Here is a 17,462-nt window from a genome sequence, read left to right on the forward strand (position 1 = left end):
GCCACCATTGACCTATTGCATAATGATGTCTACCTCGGAACGACAGCACGTGCGTGATAAAATGTACTCTCATTTGCTTTACAACATGACAAGGGCTCCGAGAACCGCGATACCGAGCGACCCAATCGAGCCCACGGTAGCCGCACCAGCAGTGCTCGAGGCACTCGCGCTGGCCCCCGTCGCAGTGCCCGAGCCCGAAGAAGCCGCAGTTGTCGAGGCCCCAGTGGCAGTCGACGAGCCCCCTGTCGTGCCGCTGGCCTCGGTGCCGGAGCTTGTCACGGAGATGGTGGTTGACAAAGTAGCACTCGGGGAGGAGGCCGAGCCAGAGGAGCCAGTACTGGGTGCCGCCGTGCCGGTAGACTCGGTGGATGATGCAGTGGTGGAGCTTCCCCCGCCGCTGGACGAGGAGCAGCTTTCGCCGGCGTTGATGGCGGAGCAGAACGCTTGGGCGGCTGGGAGGACCTCGTCTGGATGCCGCATCAGTGATAAAGACTCTTTTGGTGATATGGGAGGACTATATGATCCCAAAGGGATGCACCTACTCAGCGCGGTTTGCTCACCACATGCAGCGAGCACGCAAGTGGTGGCGTTGTTTGTGATGTCGGTCTGGTGTTGCGACGTGCACTGGCAAGAATAGTCCGTCTCTCCGCACCCGACTGAAGAAGCCCCTATCAGGAGGCATTGCTGTGCGCATTCTGGGATCGCTGAAATGCACTGGCAAGCAGCCAGGCCGGTGAAGGCGGCGAGGGCGAATACTGAGAGCTTCATGTTGACCTTGTTTAATAGTCCAGCGGTGTAGTCGTTGTTGACGAAGTGACGAAACTGTGCTGTGAACGCAGCCGATCAGAGAGGTCCGATGATGTTGTCGATGGGAAATGGATCGTGTAAGACTGGAAATAGGAGCAACATCTACTAAGTGGGCACAGATGTAGAGCTGGGTGACTCGAGCCCTTTAATATTCAGCACTGAACCTTGAAACCTGTGTTACATTGTTCCGCGAAGCTCCCACCCATTTTCGTCGCACTGCAGCAGCCATTACGAGGCGCTTTCCGCACAGGCAGAGTGGGAAGGGCATGATGCTCGTTGGGGAATAGACGCTCGGGTTGGTCGATTGTACGCGCATCTTCGCCAGATTCCGACCACAGACCGGGACCCGTTGACAGCTTCTCCGCACGATCCTCCCCCCTCCACGACGTAGACTCCCAGGTTCTTCTCCGGTAGTTCGGAACAGGATCAACCAACCGTAGCCAGTCTCAAGGCAGTCTGACAGCCGTGTGTGTCTTGATCAAAGATGAGGAGCCAGGGTTGCCCCAAAGCAACATTCGGGGTGCGGGGACTATGCACATGGCGTGCCACCACATCGTATTCACGGAGCTATGGGGGCACATGGCTGGGGGCTGGGATTCCATCAGCGCGCCTCCTCCCGATAGAGCGCTGTTCTTTGTTCTTTAACTAGCCGCAATGGCTCAATGGGAGAAGGGATGAGGAAAGTCAACAAATGCCACGGTGAGCAACGGACAGGACCAATTTGGGCATAGATGGAATCAATTAGTTCCTGGCTGCCCCATGACCGCAGTCCATGAAGTCGCCTGTCTGTTTTGGATGACATCTGGGCCCCTCGAACGAGTTCGTCCAACCGATGTGGACAAAATAAGCTACTGCAAGCCACGTACCAGCACAGCTGCATAGAGAAATATTGTCCAGTCAGAAGGGGAGGTGCCCTGAGTGTGGCCCCGACCAGCATTGAGCTTCTTGGAGAAGCTTCAGGTGTCGACGTAACACTGCCAGGATGGCGCGTAAGCGACACAACAGCACTTGGGACCAATCAAGCATTCGTCCAGCGAAGTACATCATTACTGCCTATAGATCAAGTGCTTCCTGGCTCGTCGCGGACACATCACGGGAGGGAAACGGCGACGGCGATATAACACCAGAAGAAAGTGATGGACTCGGAGTGTCCCGATAGGCTGGTCCATTGGAAAGCTTGATCATTGACAGATTCCCTGGGACGAATTCTGATTCAGTGTCCATGTACTCCATAATGCTGTGGTTATGTGGGGCGCCGACATCCGCCCGGCCAAGACAACTTGAAGTGCCAATGGGTGGGTCTGTGTCTGGATGTCTTCCAGAACATCATGAGGACAAGCTTCTATTCCCAGGTATCCTTATACCTGCTCCCCTATTTTGAGTGCGCATATATCATGGGCTGTTCTTGCCGGCTCAGGCTCGAATTGGCTGAGTGCTGTACTGAGAGAAACAGGTTTCCTGGCTTGGTTTGCTGGACAAGACCCTGGATGGGCGGCATGTTTATGACGACATCCGACTGAAGGCACGACCATGCCCGGATGGTCGTTGCCGATGCTCAAGACTCTTTCGTGAGGACCTCAAGAACCGCCCAGGTTCTGTGTCACAGACCATAACATTGACTGGACGGAAACATATACCTCTCAACACAGCCACAGCCAATAATTTCAGTTGAACAATCTTTTCAGCGCGCCCACGGACTCTCCTACAGAACGCTGTCTTCTTGCCTAGAAACACCTCGTCACTCACCACCAAGAATTATCGCCAACTTGCAGACTTATTGAACCAGCGTACCTTCTACCACCATGGTCAACTCGCTGGACATCCAGCTGCAGAACCAGACCAACTCGGGCCAGGTCTGGGCATACATCACCGGCATCGCCATCCAGAATGACTGGAAGCGCATGTTCCTCAAGGCCAACGGCAGAGATGTCTACTATCCGCAGCAGGTCTCGTCCATCGGGTCGCCCCTGGCAGAAGACTGTGCCATCCCGCTGGGCCCGCCTGGCAACACCATCTCGGTGCACATCCCCCAGATCGCCGGCGGTCGCATCTGGTTCGCCTGCGACAAGAAGCTTCAGTTCTTCCTGAACCCCGGGCCGGCAGTGGTCGAGCCCTCGGTCCTCAACCCCAGCGACCCAAATGCCAATGTCAACTTCTGCTTCGCCGAGTTCACCCTCAACAGCGACCAGCTGTTTGCCAACATCAGCTACGTCGACTTTGTGTCGCGTCTGCCTATTGCCCTGACGCTGCAGACAGCCGGCGGCGGGATGCAGCACGTGTCGGGCATGGCAGCGAACGGCATCGACCAGCTCTGCGACGGCCTGCGCCAACAGGCCCAGAAGGACGGCCGGCCCTGGGACAAGCTGATCGTCCAGCCCAAGGGGCAGCCGGTGCTGCGGGTGCTCAACCCAACGCACGGCGACGCGGCGGGCGCCAGCTTCGCAGGCTACTTTGAGCCGTACATTGAGCAGGTGTGGCAGAGGCACAGCCAGAGCCCGATGCGCATCAACACGCAGGCCGCAGCGGGCGTCGTGGCGGGCAAGGTCAACGGCAAGGGCGAGCTCGTGTTCGGCGACGAGCCCTTCGGCAAGCCCACCAGCGCGGACGTGTTTGGGTGCAACAGCGGGCCCTTCACGACGGGCCCGTCGCCGTACCGCAACAGCGTCATCCCCCGGCTGGCGGCTGGGTTCCAGCGCTCGGCGTTCCTGGCCGTCGACGACCACCCGTCGGACCCCTCGACATTCTACCAGCGCGACCCGACCAACCACTACTGCAGGCTCGTGCACGCCGCCAATCTCGACGGCAAGGGCTATGCCTTTGCATACGACGACGTCCAGCCGGACGGGGGGGCAGACCAGTCGGGGAAGGTGAACGCGGGCGATCCCACGACGTTCATCGTGGCCGTTGGTGGGAACAATGCGTATACCGGGGACCGCATGCCACCGCCAGCCAAGACAACTGACTCGTCTGGCCCTCCTGTGCCAACTGCGACGAAGCCAGCTGCCGGCTCAGCTCAAGCCTCATACGACGGTGCTAGCGATGTTCCGCCACAAGCACCCACATTGGACCAATCCCAGCCTCAACCAGCACATGTGTCGCGTCTGCAGCGCATCTCAGCCAAGGCGCAGAAGTGGCTGAATCGATGAGGCTGTCCACCAAAGCAGGCTACCAGAACGAAGGCCTTGGATCTGAATTGGATCACATGAGTTGGGATTAGACTGGGATGGGCCGAACTGGACTGGACCAGAGGCATGATATCGAATGATGGACGTGGGATTCCGTGCTTCAGAAATAGACAGAACTATGATACCCCCTACTGTGTACACGACCGTATCCTACATACTAATACCTACGTACATAACTAGATCATTCGAAGGAGTACACATTGACTGCGCGTATCTGATGTCTAATTGTTTGAATGAGCAAGTAAAATCCTTATCGTGGGCTGCAGGGGCTGATAAACAGCAGCACCCTGATGACTGACAAGCCAAGCTGCTGCGGTTGGTGGACTACTGTATGACCCCACCATGATTTTATGCTGGGTGATTCTGGATGCCCCTCGTCCCTGGATCGCCTCCAACTTTCTGCCTTAGCCTCCTTCCCGCGACATTTTAATTCTCTCCCTCCTTGGACCCAGCCAAACTTCGTGGAACCTAGCTGGAGCTCTCCTAGTCTGCCAGGATGGAGTACGACACCAAGACACGTACGTTCTGGCCTCCCTCTACACCCAAAAACCCCCGATGCCAAGATTGACCAGCTCCCGACTCGTGCAGCCGGCTACTCGACGGCCGACAAGACCTCGTTTGGATGGACCACAGCGAGAGAAAGATGGCCCATTATCATAGTCTGTCCCTCCTCCTCCTCTCCCCTCTCCCCTCGCCCCGCCTCCCTGCTTTGGAGTTGGCACTTATGGCCATCATCTGACATCTTTCTTGCGAAGCATTAGACCCAAGCCATCGACGACGTCTACCGAACCACCTCGGGCAGCAAAGATCCCGCCACGACCGAAGAGGGAAAGAAGATCATTGATGAGCTGGCACGGTTGAAGTATGAAGTCCAACACGACCGGCAGTTGGCCCCCATACGGGACGATGGGTTCACGGACGTCGAGATCTACAACAAGGAGCTTGAGCAGCTCGGGAACCCAAGCTGGTTGAACGTCAACTGGCTGTACTGCGAGTGCTACCTCTTCAGGCGCATCAGCACATCCTTCGCTCTCTCCGAGCACTGGAAGAACTACGACGTCTTTGCCCGCCAAAAGATCAAGACCTTCCGCTCCTCGCGCCCCGCTGTCATCGAACTTGCCGCCCGCTATAAGACTCTACTGAAGCAGCTCGAGGAGGGCCATGGAAAGCCCTCAGACGAGGAGGCTGAAAAGATCCTGTTCATGGAGATGTGCGAGATCTGCCTCTGGGGAAATGCCACGGATCTGTCGCTCCTGACCAACCTCACTTACGAGGACATCCAGAAGCTGCAGGGATCCGAGGCAAGGAAGAATGCCGAGAAGAATATCCTCGTCAACGATCTGCCCGCTGTGTACGACCTGCTGAGGAAGGCCAAGGCCGAGGGCAAGGCGGAGCGGAGAGTAGACATTGTGCTCGACAACGCCGGATTCGAGCTCTTTGTTGACCTGATCCTCGCCGGATATCTGCTCTCTTCGGGCCTGGCCACGCATGTCGTCCTCCACCCCAAAGACATCCCCTGGTTTGTCTCCGACGTCCTGCCCAGTGACTTTGCCGAGCTACTCAACGCCCTGGCGACCCCCAAGAAGTTCTACGAGACACCATCAGAGGACGAGGAGCTTCAAAACAAGACGCCAGAGCCGCTGGCGGACAAGGAAGCTGAGGATTTGTCCTTCCTGTTCCAGAACTGGAGCCAGCTCTATGCAGAAGGAAAGGTTATCTTGCGGCCAAATCGCTTCTGGACACACCCGGGTAGCTTCTGGAGGCTGCCCAACGTAGCCAAAGAGCTATACGAGGACCTCAAGACAAGTGATGTGGTCATCTTCAAGGGCGATCTGAACTACAGAAAGCTCACTGGCGATGTAAGTCTACGCTGGCCGCCCCGAGGTCGGGTCCATCAAGCATGTTTGCTAACCCTTTCTGCAGGCGCAATGGGATGCTTCAACGCCATTCACCGAGGCCATCGGCCCGCTGGGCCCTGGCTCAGGACTCAACGTTCTGGCTCTGCGGACTTGCAAGGCGGATGTCGTCGTGGGCCTCCCCCCTGGAAAGGATGAGGAGCTGCGTGCGATTGAAGGAGGGGGCGGTGACTCTGGCGCGCGGAAGTGGGCATGGAACGGCAAGTGGGCCGTGGTTTCGTTCTCATCTGGGAAATAAGACCTTGCATAAAATAGACATTGCGACAGAGAGCAGCACAAGATTAGAGCCGGTGTCTGCACCGCAAGACAAGACAATCAAGAGTAGATGTGCCTTGTCTTCTATGACAAACAAGAGCCACAAAGAAGGCATCTTGTGACTGCGATATGGATATCCTCGCCTGGACCTACCATAATAGGACGATTATCAAGGCGGAGAAATAGTGCCTACAACGTGGACGGGGATCTGCCACTTACACAATATCTGCTGTGATGCTTATCAGGTTTCGCCCGCCCGGGCCAATGGAAACGCAAGAGGCAAAAAAAAGGGGAGCATCGGCGCTGTCACTGCGGTGTCAAGACCAAAGGATCACCAAGCCGCTAGAAGAACCCCTTGTAAGCCCCAGATGCTCGGCATATCTCCAAATATGCATGGTACTCCGGTCGGTGTCATATAAGGCGGGGGAGCTATCCGGGGGCTGGCACACTGAACTATAGATACGCGACTGATATAATATCAACCTAGATAGCAATTGCAATTCATTTCTTAGATGTTCCCTTTGTCCACTGCTTCTCCATTCTAGTTTCTCTCCTCATAGCTGAAAATGGGGTCTCCCGAGAAGAAGGAAGCGGCCCTCTTCAAAGACCCGGCTTCCGTCGACACCGAGACCGGCACCACCACAACCCACGACCCCGGTGTCCTGGTCAACGCGTCCGGCCATGCCCAGGAGCTCTCACGGCGCTTCAACCTCATTTCGCTCGCAGGCGTCGGGATCACGGTTGGGAACGCCTGGCCCGCGATCGGCGGCACCATCCTCGTGGCCATATCCAATGGCGGGCCGCCCGGGGTGCTGTACGAGTTCATCGTCGTCTCCCTCTTCTACTTCCTCGTCGCGGCCAGCCTGGCAGAGCTGAGCTCCGCGATCCCCAGCTCGAGCGGCGTCTACCACTGGGCGTCCGTGACGCCCGGGCCGAAGCACGGGCGCGTCGTCGGCTTCTTCGCCGGCTGGTGGAACTACCTCGCCTGGACGATGGGCGGCGCCAGCATGGCCGCCATCTTCGGCAACACCATCGTGCAGATGTACGCGCTCAACCACCCCTCCTTCGTGGCGCAGCCGTGGCACGTCTTCGTCGTCTACGTCATCTCGGCCTGGCTCGGGTGCGCCGCCGTGTGCCTCGCCAACTCGGCGATGCCGCACCTCAACAAGATCGGCATCTTCACCATCCTCGCCGGCTTCTTCATCACCATCGTCGTGGTGGCGGCCATGCCGGGCCACGACGGCCGCCCGCCGCACGCCACCGGCGCCTTCGTCTGGGAGCAGTGGACGCAGGCCCTGGGGTACTCGGACGGGTTCGTCTTCGTCGCGGGCATGCTCAACGGGGCGTACAGCATCGGCGCCGTGGACGTCATCACGCACCTGGCGGAGGAGATCCCCAACCCGCAGCGGAACGTCCCCATAGGGATGGCCTTGCAATTGGGAATCGGCTTTGTTACTGGATTTTGCTACCTGGTGGCTATCATGTACGCCATCAACGACCTGGGCGTGGTCTCCGAGTCGGCGTACCCCATCGCCAAGATCTACGAGCAGGCCACGGGGAGCGCGGCCGGCGCGTGCGGCATGCTGGCCCTCATCATGATCAACATCGGCCTCTGCGTGATTGGGCTGTTCATCACGACGGGTCGGACCCTCTGGACCCTGGCCCGGGACGGCGCAGCGCCGTTCCCGAGTGTCCTCGGAAAGGTGGACCACAGGCTGGACATGCCCAGGAACGCAACGGTGGCGACGGCGGTGCTCGTGACGATCCTCGGGTGCATCTACGTCGGCAGCACGACTGCGTTCAACGCCTTCATCGGCTCCACGATCCTGTTCTTCAGCAGCTCGTACATCGCCTCTATCCTGCCGCACCTCCTCCATGGCAGGAAGGGAATCACGTATGGGCCGTTCAGGATGAGAGGATGGGTTGGTTTTGTGGTGAACGGTCTGTCTTGTGCGTACCTGATGGTTTGGTTTGTGATATACTCGTTCCCTTACTTCCTGCCGGCGGATGCGCAGAGCATGAACTACTCGTGTCTGATCTGGGGTGGTCTGACAATAATCGTCGGGCTGTGGTGGTTGCTCGGCGCGAGGAAGGGGTATGAAGGCCCTCAGACAACGGGTGGCCTGGTCGAGGCGGAGAAGGTCCCTGGCACGTAACAACATGCCGTGATAGTCCTGAATGCTTCCGGTCTAGACTTTAAGAATATTGGAATATGGATAATGAATCGCTTTGGTCTATTATTGCCTTGAATACGGTGTCGTGAAGGCGAGGCGCCGCGAGGCGTTTATGTTTCCCCATCCCAGAGCCAAGTACCCACAGGTACCATCTGGCTTGCCTTGCCTCTACTCTCTCAGATCCGATCCGTATTGCCCCTCACAAGTCTTATGCCATTTCGCATCCCCATTGGCACGTCCTCAGTCCTGGGCATTCCCACCATCGAGATATCATCGTCGTCCTGCTGCTTTTTCACCTTCCTCCAGAACCAGATGCCAAAAACAACAACCGCAACAAATGCGACGCCCCCGACTACTACGCCAGCAATGATGGCCTTGTTGAGACCGCCGGCCCCAGCATCTGAAGGATGAGGGCCTGTGATGGTGCTGCTCGACGGATAAGGCGCGGTGGGCACGGTAGGGAACGAATAAGGGTGGGAACTGCCCAGGCTGCTGAGAATTGAAGTTTCAAGTACACTGGAGCTTGTCTGAGTCGCGGCATGAGAGCTTGTTAGCTTGGTCTCGGTATTTCCGTCAGAGGGCCGGTGGGACTCTGTGGTGCTGTGCGATATTACGGGTGGCTGATGTGGGAAAGTGAGAGTCCATTTGTCAATTGAATCAGAAGTTAAGGGAGGGAGCCCGGGTGGAGGTGAAACAGGTTGAGTAGGTTTGGACGAGTCCTCTTCGGTAGAGATTTCGCTCGACGTGGGACGAGCCGTCGAGAAGGGAGGGGAGATTGCAGTACCAGACATTGCTGATGAGGATAGTCTTCTACTAAAAGATATGAAGCTTGGAGGTGATGTTGTGGAGGTTTGCTCCTGGTGTGCTGTGTTCGGAGGTCGCGTTCGGGGTAGTTGATAAAGTGCAGATTCACTAGGTTAAGGGGTCAGTGACTGCTTACCGTAGATGATGCTGAGCTACTCGATGAGGAAGAGTAAATAGATGTTTCATCTGTTGACACTGTTGAGTTCGTTTGTGACCACGATATGTTTGATGTGTTTGGCGTTGTAGTTGTTGTTGCTTGTGTCGTGGGAGTGGAAGCTGCAGAGAATACTGTGGCAGAGCTTTCACTCGCACTCTGAGCCGACGAGGAAGGTGTGGTGCTTGTGGTGCCTGTGGTGCTTGCGGTGTTCGTGGTGCTATCGCTGCTGGCGGTTGTTCGAGTGGAAGTCAACGAAAAGACGGAGATTTTATTCCAATCCCCACAGCATTGCGACATATCACCTAGGCATCGCTGACATGTACAATCCACAGGAGCAGCTGAGGTATCAATCTCGTTGCCGCAGAAACCTAACTGGATATCAGCATGTGTTAAAAACCCTATGCAATATGTCAGGTTCAGCGAAAGTGGGCTCCTACATGCGCTTCCGTATTCTAGGCCAAAAAAGGACCTATTCAGTTGTGCGCAGCTCGTGGCGCACCACTCATGGGTCACATTACGCTGGTCTTTCCAATTTGGTCCTTTCAGAGTTCGTTGATATGGGTTGTCCGTGTAGCAACCTAGATTATTGAAGACGATTCCGTAGGGCAGGATTTGTGTATCCATCTTTCCCGTAGCTGCGAGGCTTAATGAGAAATATGTTTAACCCAAGCGCTTGTCGCGGTGGACTGCATATTGCTTCCAAATTTGCCCGAACGAGAGTCTCCAAATGAGATCGTGCGTACTTGTTGGGATTACTTCCTCGTGGAGTATTTGGTCCACTTTGTGCGTCATAGAAAAGCAGATAGAGTGAGTAGCGTCGCGAAAGCTTTTCTGTCTGTGCTAATGCTCAAGTTGGCACTAGAGGCGATCACTGGGTAGGCCCTCGTCAAACTCTCGCTGGAGTCCGAAGGTCAGCCCGTGATCGATGTCGTACTTGCTGTTTAATGTTGGCGACTGCATCAACCTTGGAAGAACGCTCTGCAAAACTTCATCCCTCTGGCGTTTTCTTTCCAGGCATCTTGTAGTGGTTTGGAAAAAGTACAAACAGTCTTCTAGGAATCTACTCTAAAGTAATTGTCGGGCATGACTTGGTCATCGATTTGTTTTTGTCACATGATTTCAAGATCAACCATTGATCAACGATATCGAGATGAGCCGCACCCTCACAAACGGCCATGCCCCAATGATGTTTTTGCTCGCAAAGCTTGAATGAGCTTAAGCTCGGGTTTCCTCTTAGTGGCCACAGTACCTGTGGGATAACTCAAAGGGAAACGGGGAAGTATAGGATAACCAGTCATGGGATAACCTCTTGTGGGATAACCTCTTGTGGGATAACCTTTCATAAGATAACCTCTGTAGGATGCTATCCTTTGGGATAACCTGCTCTGGAATGCTTTCCCGTGGGATAAAGTTATGTGGGGATGTAAGTCATAGGGTGATCGGCAATGGTGTATTGTCATTATTCACGGCGTGGCGGTGCTGTTCCGATAGTGTGTGTGAGTGAGGGAGTTGAATTTAAGTCTGCAGATGACTAATCTAATATATTGCAATCCAATATGCTATAACCCGTCTTTTATATATCCGGTGGCATTCATGTGGATGTGGTTTCCTTGGGAGGTCATGTTAGGGTTGTCATTGATCAGTAATACCTACCTGAATCATTGTTGAGAGCATGGCTTTTGTACACGGTATGGTGTCGTAGAAATCTATTACGTACGATGTTGGGGTTGTTGGGGGTTCAGAATCCCATGACTCCAGTACCGCTAGACTATGAATTACAGGTGCCGTCCATTATCCCCTCCTTCTCAACCAACGATTCTAATACACTCACTCAGGCGGTTCTCTGCGTTCAATAATTCGTCTTTTCAGACATCTGCAGGGGCCCTGGAAACAGTGATGTTATGTCTTTAGAAACTCGAATTCCCCATTAAGGGTCTCTACGCCTGCTCTTCCGCAATGATGAAACCAAAATGCTCGACTACACCCCCTCTAATACCATCAAGTCCCTTTGTCTCTATCTGAGCCATGCGATCCAGTGCTATTGTCGCTCGTTCACGGCCTTCCTTGGTGAATTCATCATTGTCCTTAATGAATGCAAATTTGGCTTTCCAACTATTCCATAGTCCCTGAGTCCACCTCTTTTTGCCAATTTCAAGCGCCCCTTTCGCGCACATTTCGTACAGTGCTTCCCCGGCATATTGAATCCACTGCGTGCCTGCATTCGAGTACGCCTCGTATTGCGCGGGTAAAGGAGACTTTGCAAAAGATGAGGGCCGGATTAGCGCACAAAGTGAAGTTGTGTCGACTACGTAGGAAGCCAGGAGTCGGGCAAGGAAGGATGAGAAATTGAGATACGCCGTAGAAGCATCTGTGTCCTTCTCAATATGACCGCGACCGGCGAAATGTCCTTCATGCAGCTCCCATAACCATTGTTTGAAGTATGCGTATCCGTTCTCGCGGGATAAATTCCAAAGTTCCTTCTCCTTGAGGCATCCAGCAGCAAGCCATGGAACGGTGTGGCGTGGCAACCGCTGGAGCTCTTGTACCAAGCTCACGAGGCGGTCCTGGCTCGCATCATCAGCTGGCAGCTTCATAGCTGCTATGCCTAGACAGTTCCACAAGAAATGTTCCCACCCGGCGGGCTGAGGGGATAAAATCGTGCCATCTGCTAGTTGCTCCGGGGTGGGATTCGGTACTGAGGTATAAGAAACAAAAGCCTCCTGACATTCGTCGACGACTATCTTATCGATAGTTCGGGCTGCAGATTCAGGATCTATTGAACCATTGATAAGATCCTGAATCACCAGAGTAAATTGACTTTCGTGTTTGTCCTTGGTGAATTCAGGGTCTAATGGATCGGGTGCTGTTGAGAATGACATGTTGGGTGCTAGGCGCCGAGGACAAGGTAGAGCAAAACATCGACACACGAATGTCGGTGAGGGACTTCATTTTCGGCATCAGCACAGCTTCAAGTAGGATTTTATATAGTGAGTCATTGTGTGGATCCTAAGAAGGCCTGAACAACTGCTTATGTGATTGGCTTACTATTGTAAGCCAGCGGGTCACCAAGGCGGCTCTTTACCACTGGAGATCTCCAGTTCCGCTTAGGCAGCAGCTTGTCAAACAACAGGCCGATGAATCGCAGATGCCCATGATCCTCTGTTGATTCGTGGATGTACAGCTTTCCGCCGCCCACGCGGGAAAGTTGACATCTCGAAGGCAGTCTCTCATACGTGAAGTATGCTTGAGGATGTGTGTTAGGCCAAACTCCGATGAGCCGTCATCTTCTCCATCGTCTTATTCCTCGTCATCCTATTCCTTGCCGTCCTCTTTCTCGCCGATGGTGCATGCGTTTGGGTCTAAAACCATATAGCAACATTGTCTGTAAATATCCTGGCGGCTGAAGCAGCGTGCCCGTCCACTACACTCAACTCACTGAAGTTTGTAGTGCCATTGAGTGGGGTTTCCGTCGCCGTCAATGGCATTAAATTGAATTTAGCGCGCTTCAGTAGGTGTCACTGATGATAAGTGACGATATCTAGCCAGCATTTACGTTCCCGGGTGTGCTGTATATGTAGTCCCTACCGGAGAGTCCCGTTCTACCAGTCGATATGACCATTCCTTTATACACCTGGTAAAAGCTCTTGTAGATGTTTAGTTTCTATGAAGGATTATATTTGGTTTGTCTTTGACTAACATTACCCTTTCAGAGGATCTATCTCTAAGACAATGTCCCTAGAATATTCTTGTCCAGGATAATCCTAGAGGGATATCATTCCATGGGACATTTCTCTCGGATAAGCTGTATAAATAAGCTTCCTAGCATCTGAACCCAGAGTCATATTTCCATCAGTAGCATCTAGAATAAAGCCAAGACCATATACAGGTTAGAGTAAATTCATAAGGCACAAACTGTAGTGATGGCTTGTGTTATAGCGTGTTGATAACTACCCTTCCCGGTCTGAAAACCTTCGTTACTGGTGGATTGTCTCGAAATCAGCCAAATACACTTCATATGGGTGTGCCAACATTTGATGACACAATGAGTCACGAAGACCTTGGTGAGAATCAGCTGCCGCGTAATCCTCTGTTGAAATCCACTGCACAGATGCGGCTGGATTGCGTACTCTACAAGCAACCACTCGCGCCACCCCTCATTCAAGCTTTCTTCGCCGCCTTCAACTTTTGTCACCGTCTAAATACTAAACACCTTGCAAATTTGATTTCAGCTCTCTCAATATGTTTTTATGCGTCAGATGTTCAAATAGCATCCTGATACAGGTTCCATGGGAGAACTTGCAGCTAATCGCCGAGGAGTCAAAGGTAGTTCACTCATGGATGAAGGCAGACTCTTCTCTTAGATGCACTCTGTGCCAACTTGTCGAAAGTGAAATACAGGATGTGGGGCAATGTGAGGGAGAAATTCCTATGCTCATGTTTGTCGCCCGGCCACCCGGAGATTTTCTGGACTTCGTACTAATTAAGCAGGCGATTCATGGAAGTATTTCTGCAGCTGCTCCTTCTGAAGGACCAAGCCACTATAATGGAGGACTTGGACCTGCCGTCAGAGCAGAGCATTTCAAAGTCGGAGAATATGTGGCCTGGCTGGCTTGAGACTCTAACCCCGACCATTCCAGTCGTCGCACCACATGCGTCTTATGGGTATAATCGACTTCAGAATGCAGCTGGGAACATCTCTGTCTCGAGAGTCAGCGACGAGAGAGACAATGCATCACGAATTGGTGACCAGAGCCCATCAACCATTCACACTGCATCAAATATGAATCAAAGTACACAGGTCGATCCGGTGAACGATAGCTTATGGGCACAAGTCAGATACTTGCTGCCCTCGGAGGAAGATTCCAACACCGCCATTGATCTTGACAGTCTTGACCGGGTTTTGAGTTCCATGGGAAAGACATTCTTGCAACATGAGGGCTCACAGGATTGCTTGGTCTGCGGCTCGATGGCGGACTTCTCGCCCGCTGGAGCGATTCATAATGTTGACCTAGTTCGACTCCGGCACGAACTAGAAGACGCAACACAGTCCGAAAAAGAGGCGGTCTTCAAGTATCACGTGCCACCTCCTGACCCACGCCTGCGCGTCAGATTTGATTGGTCGTCTATCGACAAAGTTGACTTCGTCCTGGAGAAGCATGAGCGTTGGTCAGCCATCAGGCTGCAGGAATTTCGAAAAACGGAGAAGACTGTGCGAGTTGGAGACGGAATGCCTCCCCTTTACACGTACCCGGATGTTCCAGATGTGTTCCAAAAGTCCAAAATAACGACAGAGTCACTTGCTACCCACAAGTCTCGCTCGTATTCTCCAGATCCTATCAAATTTGACCAGACCCTCGCAGTGGCTCCGGAGGACGCGCTGATGGCAGAGCACAGACAACACGCGAAAGATGTCTGCGTACTCGTCCCATTTCAAGATGGCAAACGCGGGCTCGCGCGAGAAGTAACAGAGAGTCTGGATGTCGAACTGATCAAGCTTTGGCTCAGCCAGTGTGACATAGAGCACACACTCTGTTCTCGGCAAAATGAAGATTCGTGCCATCCCGGCTTGATCCTCATCGATGCTGAGATGATGTGCCTCGTCACGGTAGCGACGGCTGCTCCGGTCCCCTATATAGCCTTGAGCTACGTCTGGGGCTATGTTGCTCAGCCAGTTTTGACGAAGGCGGTCCTAGGACTGTGGACACTTAAAGGCCAGCTACGAAATGTACAGATTCCGCAGACTATCCGCGACGCAATTCAGCTGGTTCAGATGATCGGATACCGATAGATCTGGGTGGACGCTCTGTGCATCGTGCAGGACGATGAGACCTCTCGCCACGGACCGATATCCCAGATGCACGAAATCTACCGATACGCTGTCATGACTATTGTAGCCGCTGACGGAGACAATTGTTCAAATGGGTTGCCTGGAGTTACAATTGGAACAGAAAGGCTGCACAAACATCGCCGATATGAACTGCCTGGGCTGTGCCTCATGAAAGTTTCGGCCAGCACCAAGCATGGGATAGAGACATCCCCGTGGAGGGCACGAGGGTGGACATTCCAGGAGGAGCTCTGCTCACGAAGGACACTAGTCCTCCTTCCGGAAGTCATGTTCTTCTCCTGCGCTTCGGTGGTATGGAGAGAAGATCTCCGGCTAGAAACTAGGGACCCGATTCCCAGATCAGAGGAAGGACTTGTATCGCTGGCTTCCATACTCGACCAAAAAACTGCTGCGGATGGCAAGGATTTGCTTCTGCTCTTCCGGGACCTTGTGAAGCGATACATGCAGCGCACGCTCAGCAGAATCGACGACATGGAAAACGCTTTTGCTGGTGTGGCCGGCATTCTCGAGCCGTTGCTCGGGCCAGCTTACCATGGAATTCCGGAGAGGATGTTCGTTGAAGTGATCCATGGCTGCTGGTTCTGGGACACCAGCCTTCAACGCCGGGTAGGATTTCCTTCGTGGTCTTGGACTGGCTGGATTTACAGCCATGAGCAAGCTGATGTCGGCATCCAACCGTTGATTACTGGCTGGAACATGAGCCAGCTCCTGACATTTTACAAGGTCTCATCCTCCAGCATCGAACTCCTCGGCCAGTCACGCCCGGCTGGATTTCTGGGCAGTGACTTCCTGCCGCGGATGGATGTCGAACTTCGAAGCCACTTCATTCCCTATGAAGAGCACATCAAGTCGAAAAATAAGTCTCTAGAACACCAAGGAGATTGCTCGACCGGTCTGATTGCGTTCTATACTAGCGTTGCATATCTCAGACTCCGTACGCCGCCAGGTGACTTTGTGGGTTCATCGCGCGAGTATCGTGTCTTCCACCCCCAGACCAATCAGCAACTCACAAATATACGCCTCAACGTCGCCTATGTGGCTCAAAGGGGTACCTTTCTACCGTTCATTGTGGTCTACCACGACCCGAACAACAGGTCTTTCCGATTAATGCTTATCTCCATTGACGGGAACATAGCCGAGAGAGTGAACGCCACAGCACAAGGACGTCTCGTCAAAGAAGTCGACTGGAAGAGCGCGAATCCTAAGAAAGAGTTGATCATCATGTCATGACCAGCTTGAGCTCGGGTATCCGCTTCGCAGCCACAGTGACTCTGGGACGAATGAACCAAAAATTGGGGAGCTGTCGGATATCGAGCTATAGAATAATTTCTTGCAGAATGATCTCTTTTAGGATAACCTTTCTTGAGATGACCTCTTGTATAAAACTTCTCTGTGGGTCACGTTGTATATGGCGGCTTGTGATGGGGGCGGGGGAGGGGGGCAGAGGTGGGAGTGATCACCTGAGCAGTGAGGGGCTGGCTCGTTGACAACTCACAAGGCTGTTGCTATAAACACAACGGCCTTCTTGTCTGCATCCTAGGGAACTCACCAGTCAAGACTGAACTCATCACTCACGCGAAGCAGCACGAAGTCGTGATCGCCTCGAAACTGGACCCCATCCCGACAGAACAAACGCCACGGCCCGGCCCGCAAGCAAACCCACCATAAAACCACAGACATCGTATCCACCTACTTAGCACAGACTCACGCCCAGTCATCGCCAAGACAAACACACCCGCATCACACCCAGCAATGGCGACATCGGCAGCGGTGACACGCTACAAGCTCATCTTCCACGCGCCGCTGTCGGCGGTGGCGGCGTGCAAGCAGGCGATCTTCGCGGCCGGGGCGGGCCGGTACCCCAACTACAGCGAGTGCGCCTTCACGGTGGTGGGGACGGGCCAGTTCCGGCCGGGGGACGCGGCGAGCCCGCACATCGGCAAGGCGGGCGCGCTGGAGGAGGTGCAGGAGGCGGTGGTGGAGACGCTGTGCGTCGGGGAGGAGACGACGCGGGAGGCTGTTGACGCGTTGAAGAAGTGAGTGTTGCTGCCCCTTCTAATCTGATGGCGTGGGACTAGAGAATCAGATAGACGATGGCTGATGGTTTTTGACAGGGCTCATCCTTACGAGGAGCCATCCTACCATGTCTACAAGCTGGAGGACTTCTGACAGGGAGTGGATAGCAGTAAATTGGCAAGTATGAGAGGGGACACGTCAGCTCGGATGAGCGAGCACCGAAGAGATTGAATTGGAAGAATGTTTTAAATTTTCAGCAATTGCTGTGGGGTATCATATCTATTGAGATTCATCATCACTGCA

The 17,462-nt window shown here is 53.9% G+C and overlaps 9 protein-coding genes across 9 annotated transcripts; 6 read left to right on the plus strand and 3 right to left on the minus strand.

Annotated features, from left to right (window-relative positions):
* Positions 1-78: 78 nt before the first annotated feature.
* J7T55_005304 (uncharacterized protein) lies at positions 79-768 on the minus strand (the record flags this gene model as incomplete). The annotated part of the gene is made up of 2 exons (XM_053133616.1): positions 79-467; positions 543-768. The coding sequence occupies 2 exons, from the start codon at positions 766-768 to the stop codon at positions 79-81; spliced, it is 615 nt and encodes a 204-aa protein (XP_052988490.1).
* A 1,841-nt stretch (positions 769-2,609) lies between these two features.
* J7T55_005305 (uncharacterized protein) lies at positions 2,610-3,953 on the plus strand (the record flags this gene model as incomplete). The annotated part of the gene is made up of 1 exon (XM_053133617.1): positions 2,610-3,953. The coding sequence occupies one exon, from the start codon at positions 2,610-2,612 to the stop codon at positions 3,951-3,953; it is 1,344 nt and encodes a 447-aa protein (XP_052988491.1).
* A 535-nt stretch (positions 3,954-4,488) lies between these two features.
* Positions 4,489-6,146, plus strand: J7T55_005306 (uncharacterized protein; the record flags this gene model as incomplete). Its single annotated transcript, XM_053133618.1, has 4 exons — positions 4,489-4,510; positions 4,581-4,651; positions 4,754-5,851; positions 5,916-6,146. The coding sequence occupies 4 exons, from the start codon at positions 4,489-4,491 to the stop codon at positions 6,144-6,146; spliced, it is 1,422 nt and encodes a 473-aa protein (XP_052988492.1).
* Positions 6,147-6,729: 583 nt separating this feature from the next.
* Positions 6,730-8,319, plus strand: J7T55_005307 (uncharacterized protein; the record flags this gene model as incomplete). The annotated part of the gene is made up of 1 exon (XM_053133619.1): positions 6,730-8,319. One exon carries the CDS (start codon positions 6,730-6,732, stop codon positions 8,317-8,319), a length of 1,590 nt encoding a protein of 529 aa, XP_052988493.1.
* Positions 8,320-8,513: 194 nt separating this feature from the next.
* J7T55_005308 (uncharacterized protein) lies at positions 8,514-9,128 on the minus strand (the record flags this gene model as incomplete). The annotated part of the gene is made up of 2 exons (XM_053133620.1): positions 8,514-8,957; positions 9,033-9,128. The coding sequence occupies 2 exons, from the start codon at positions 9,126-9,128 to the stop codon at positions 8,514-8,516; spliced, it is 540 nt and encodes a 179-aa protein (XP_052988494.1).
* A 2,107-nt stretch (positions 9,129-11,235) lies between these two features.
* On the minus strand, positions 11,236-12,177 carry J7T55_005309 (uncharacterized protein; the record flags this gene model as incomplete). The annotated part of the gene is made up of 1 exon (XM_053133621.1): positions 11,236-12,177. One exon carries the CDS (start codon positions 12,175-12,177, stop codon positions 11,236-11,238), a length of 942 nt encoding a protein of 313 aa, XP_052988495.1.
* Positions 12,178-13,841: 1,664 nt separating this feature from the next.
* J7T55_005310 (uncharacterized protein) lies at positions 13,842-15,086 on the plus strand (the record flags this gene model as incomplete). The annotated part of the gene is made up of 1 exon (XM_053133622.1): positions 13,842-15,086. The coding sequence occupies one exon, from the start codon at positions 13,842-13,844 to the stop codon at positions 15,084-15,086; it is 1,245 nt and encodes a 414-aa protein (XP_052988496.1).
* A 66-nt stretch (positions 15,087-15,152) lies between these two features.
* Positions 15,153-16,373, plus strand: J7T55_005311 (uncharacterized protein; the record flags this gene model as incomplete). Its single annotated transcript, XM_053133623.1, has 1 exon — positions 15,153-16,373. One exon carries the CDS (start codon positions 15,153-15,155, stop codon positions 16,371-16,373), a length of 1,221 nt encoding a protein of 406 aa, XP_052988497.1.
* Positions 16,374-16,895: 522 nt separating this feature from the next.
* On the plus strand, positions 16,896-17,312 carry J7T55_005312 (uncharacterized protein; the record flags this gene model as incomplete). The annotated part of the gene is made up of 2 exons (XM_053133625.1): positions 16,896-17,179; positions 17,258-17,312. 2 exons carry the CDS (start codon positions 16,896-16,898, stop codon positions 17,310-17,312), a joined length of 339 nt encoding a protein of 112 aa, XP_052988498.1.
* Positions 17,313-17,462: the final 150 nt, after the last annotated feature.

This window comes from Diaporthe amygdali (assembly GCF_026229845.1).
Source record: "Diaporthe amygdali strain CAA958 chromosome Unknown NODE_38_length_435494_cov_65_447576, whole genome shotgun sequence".
Lineage (NCBI taxonomy): Eukaryota > Fungi > Ascomycota > Sordariomycetes > Diaporthales > Diaporthaceae > Diaporthe > Diaporthe amygdali.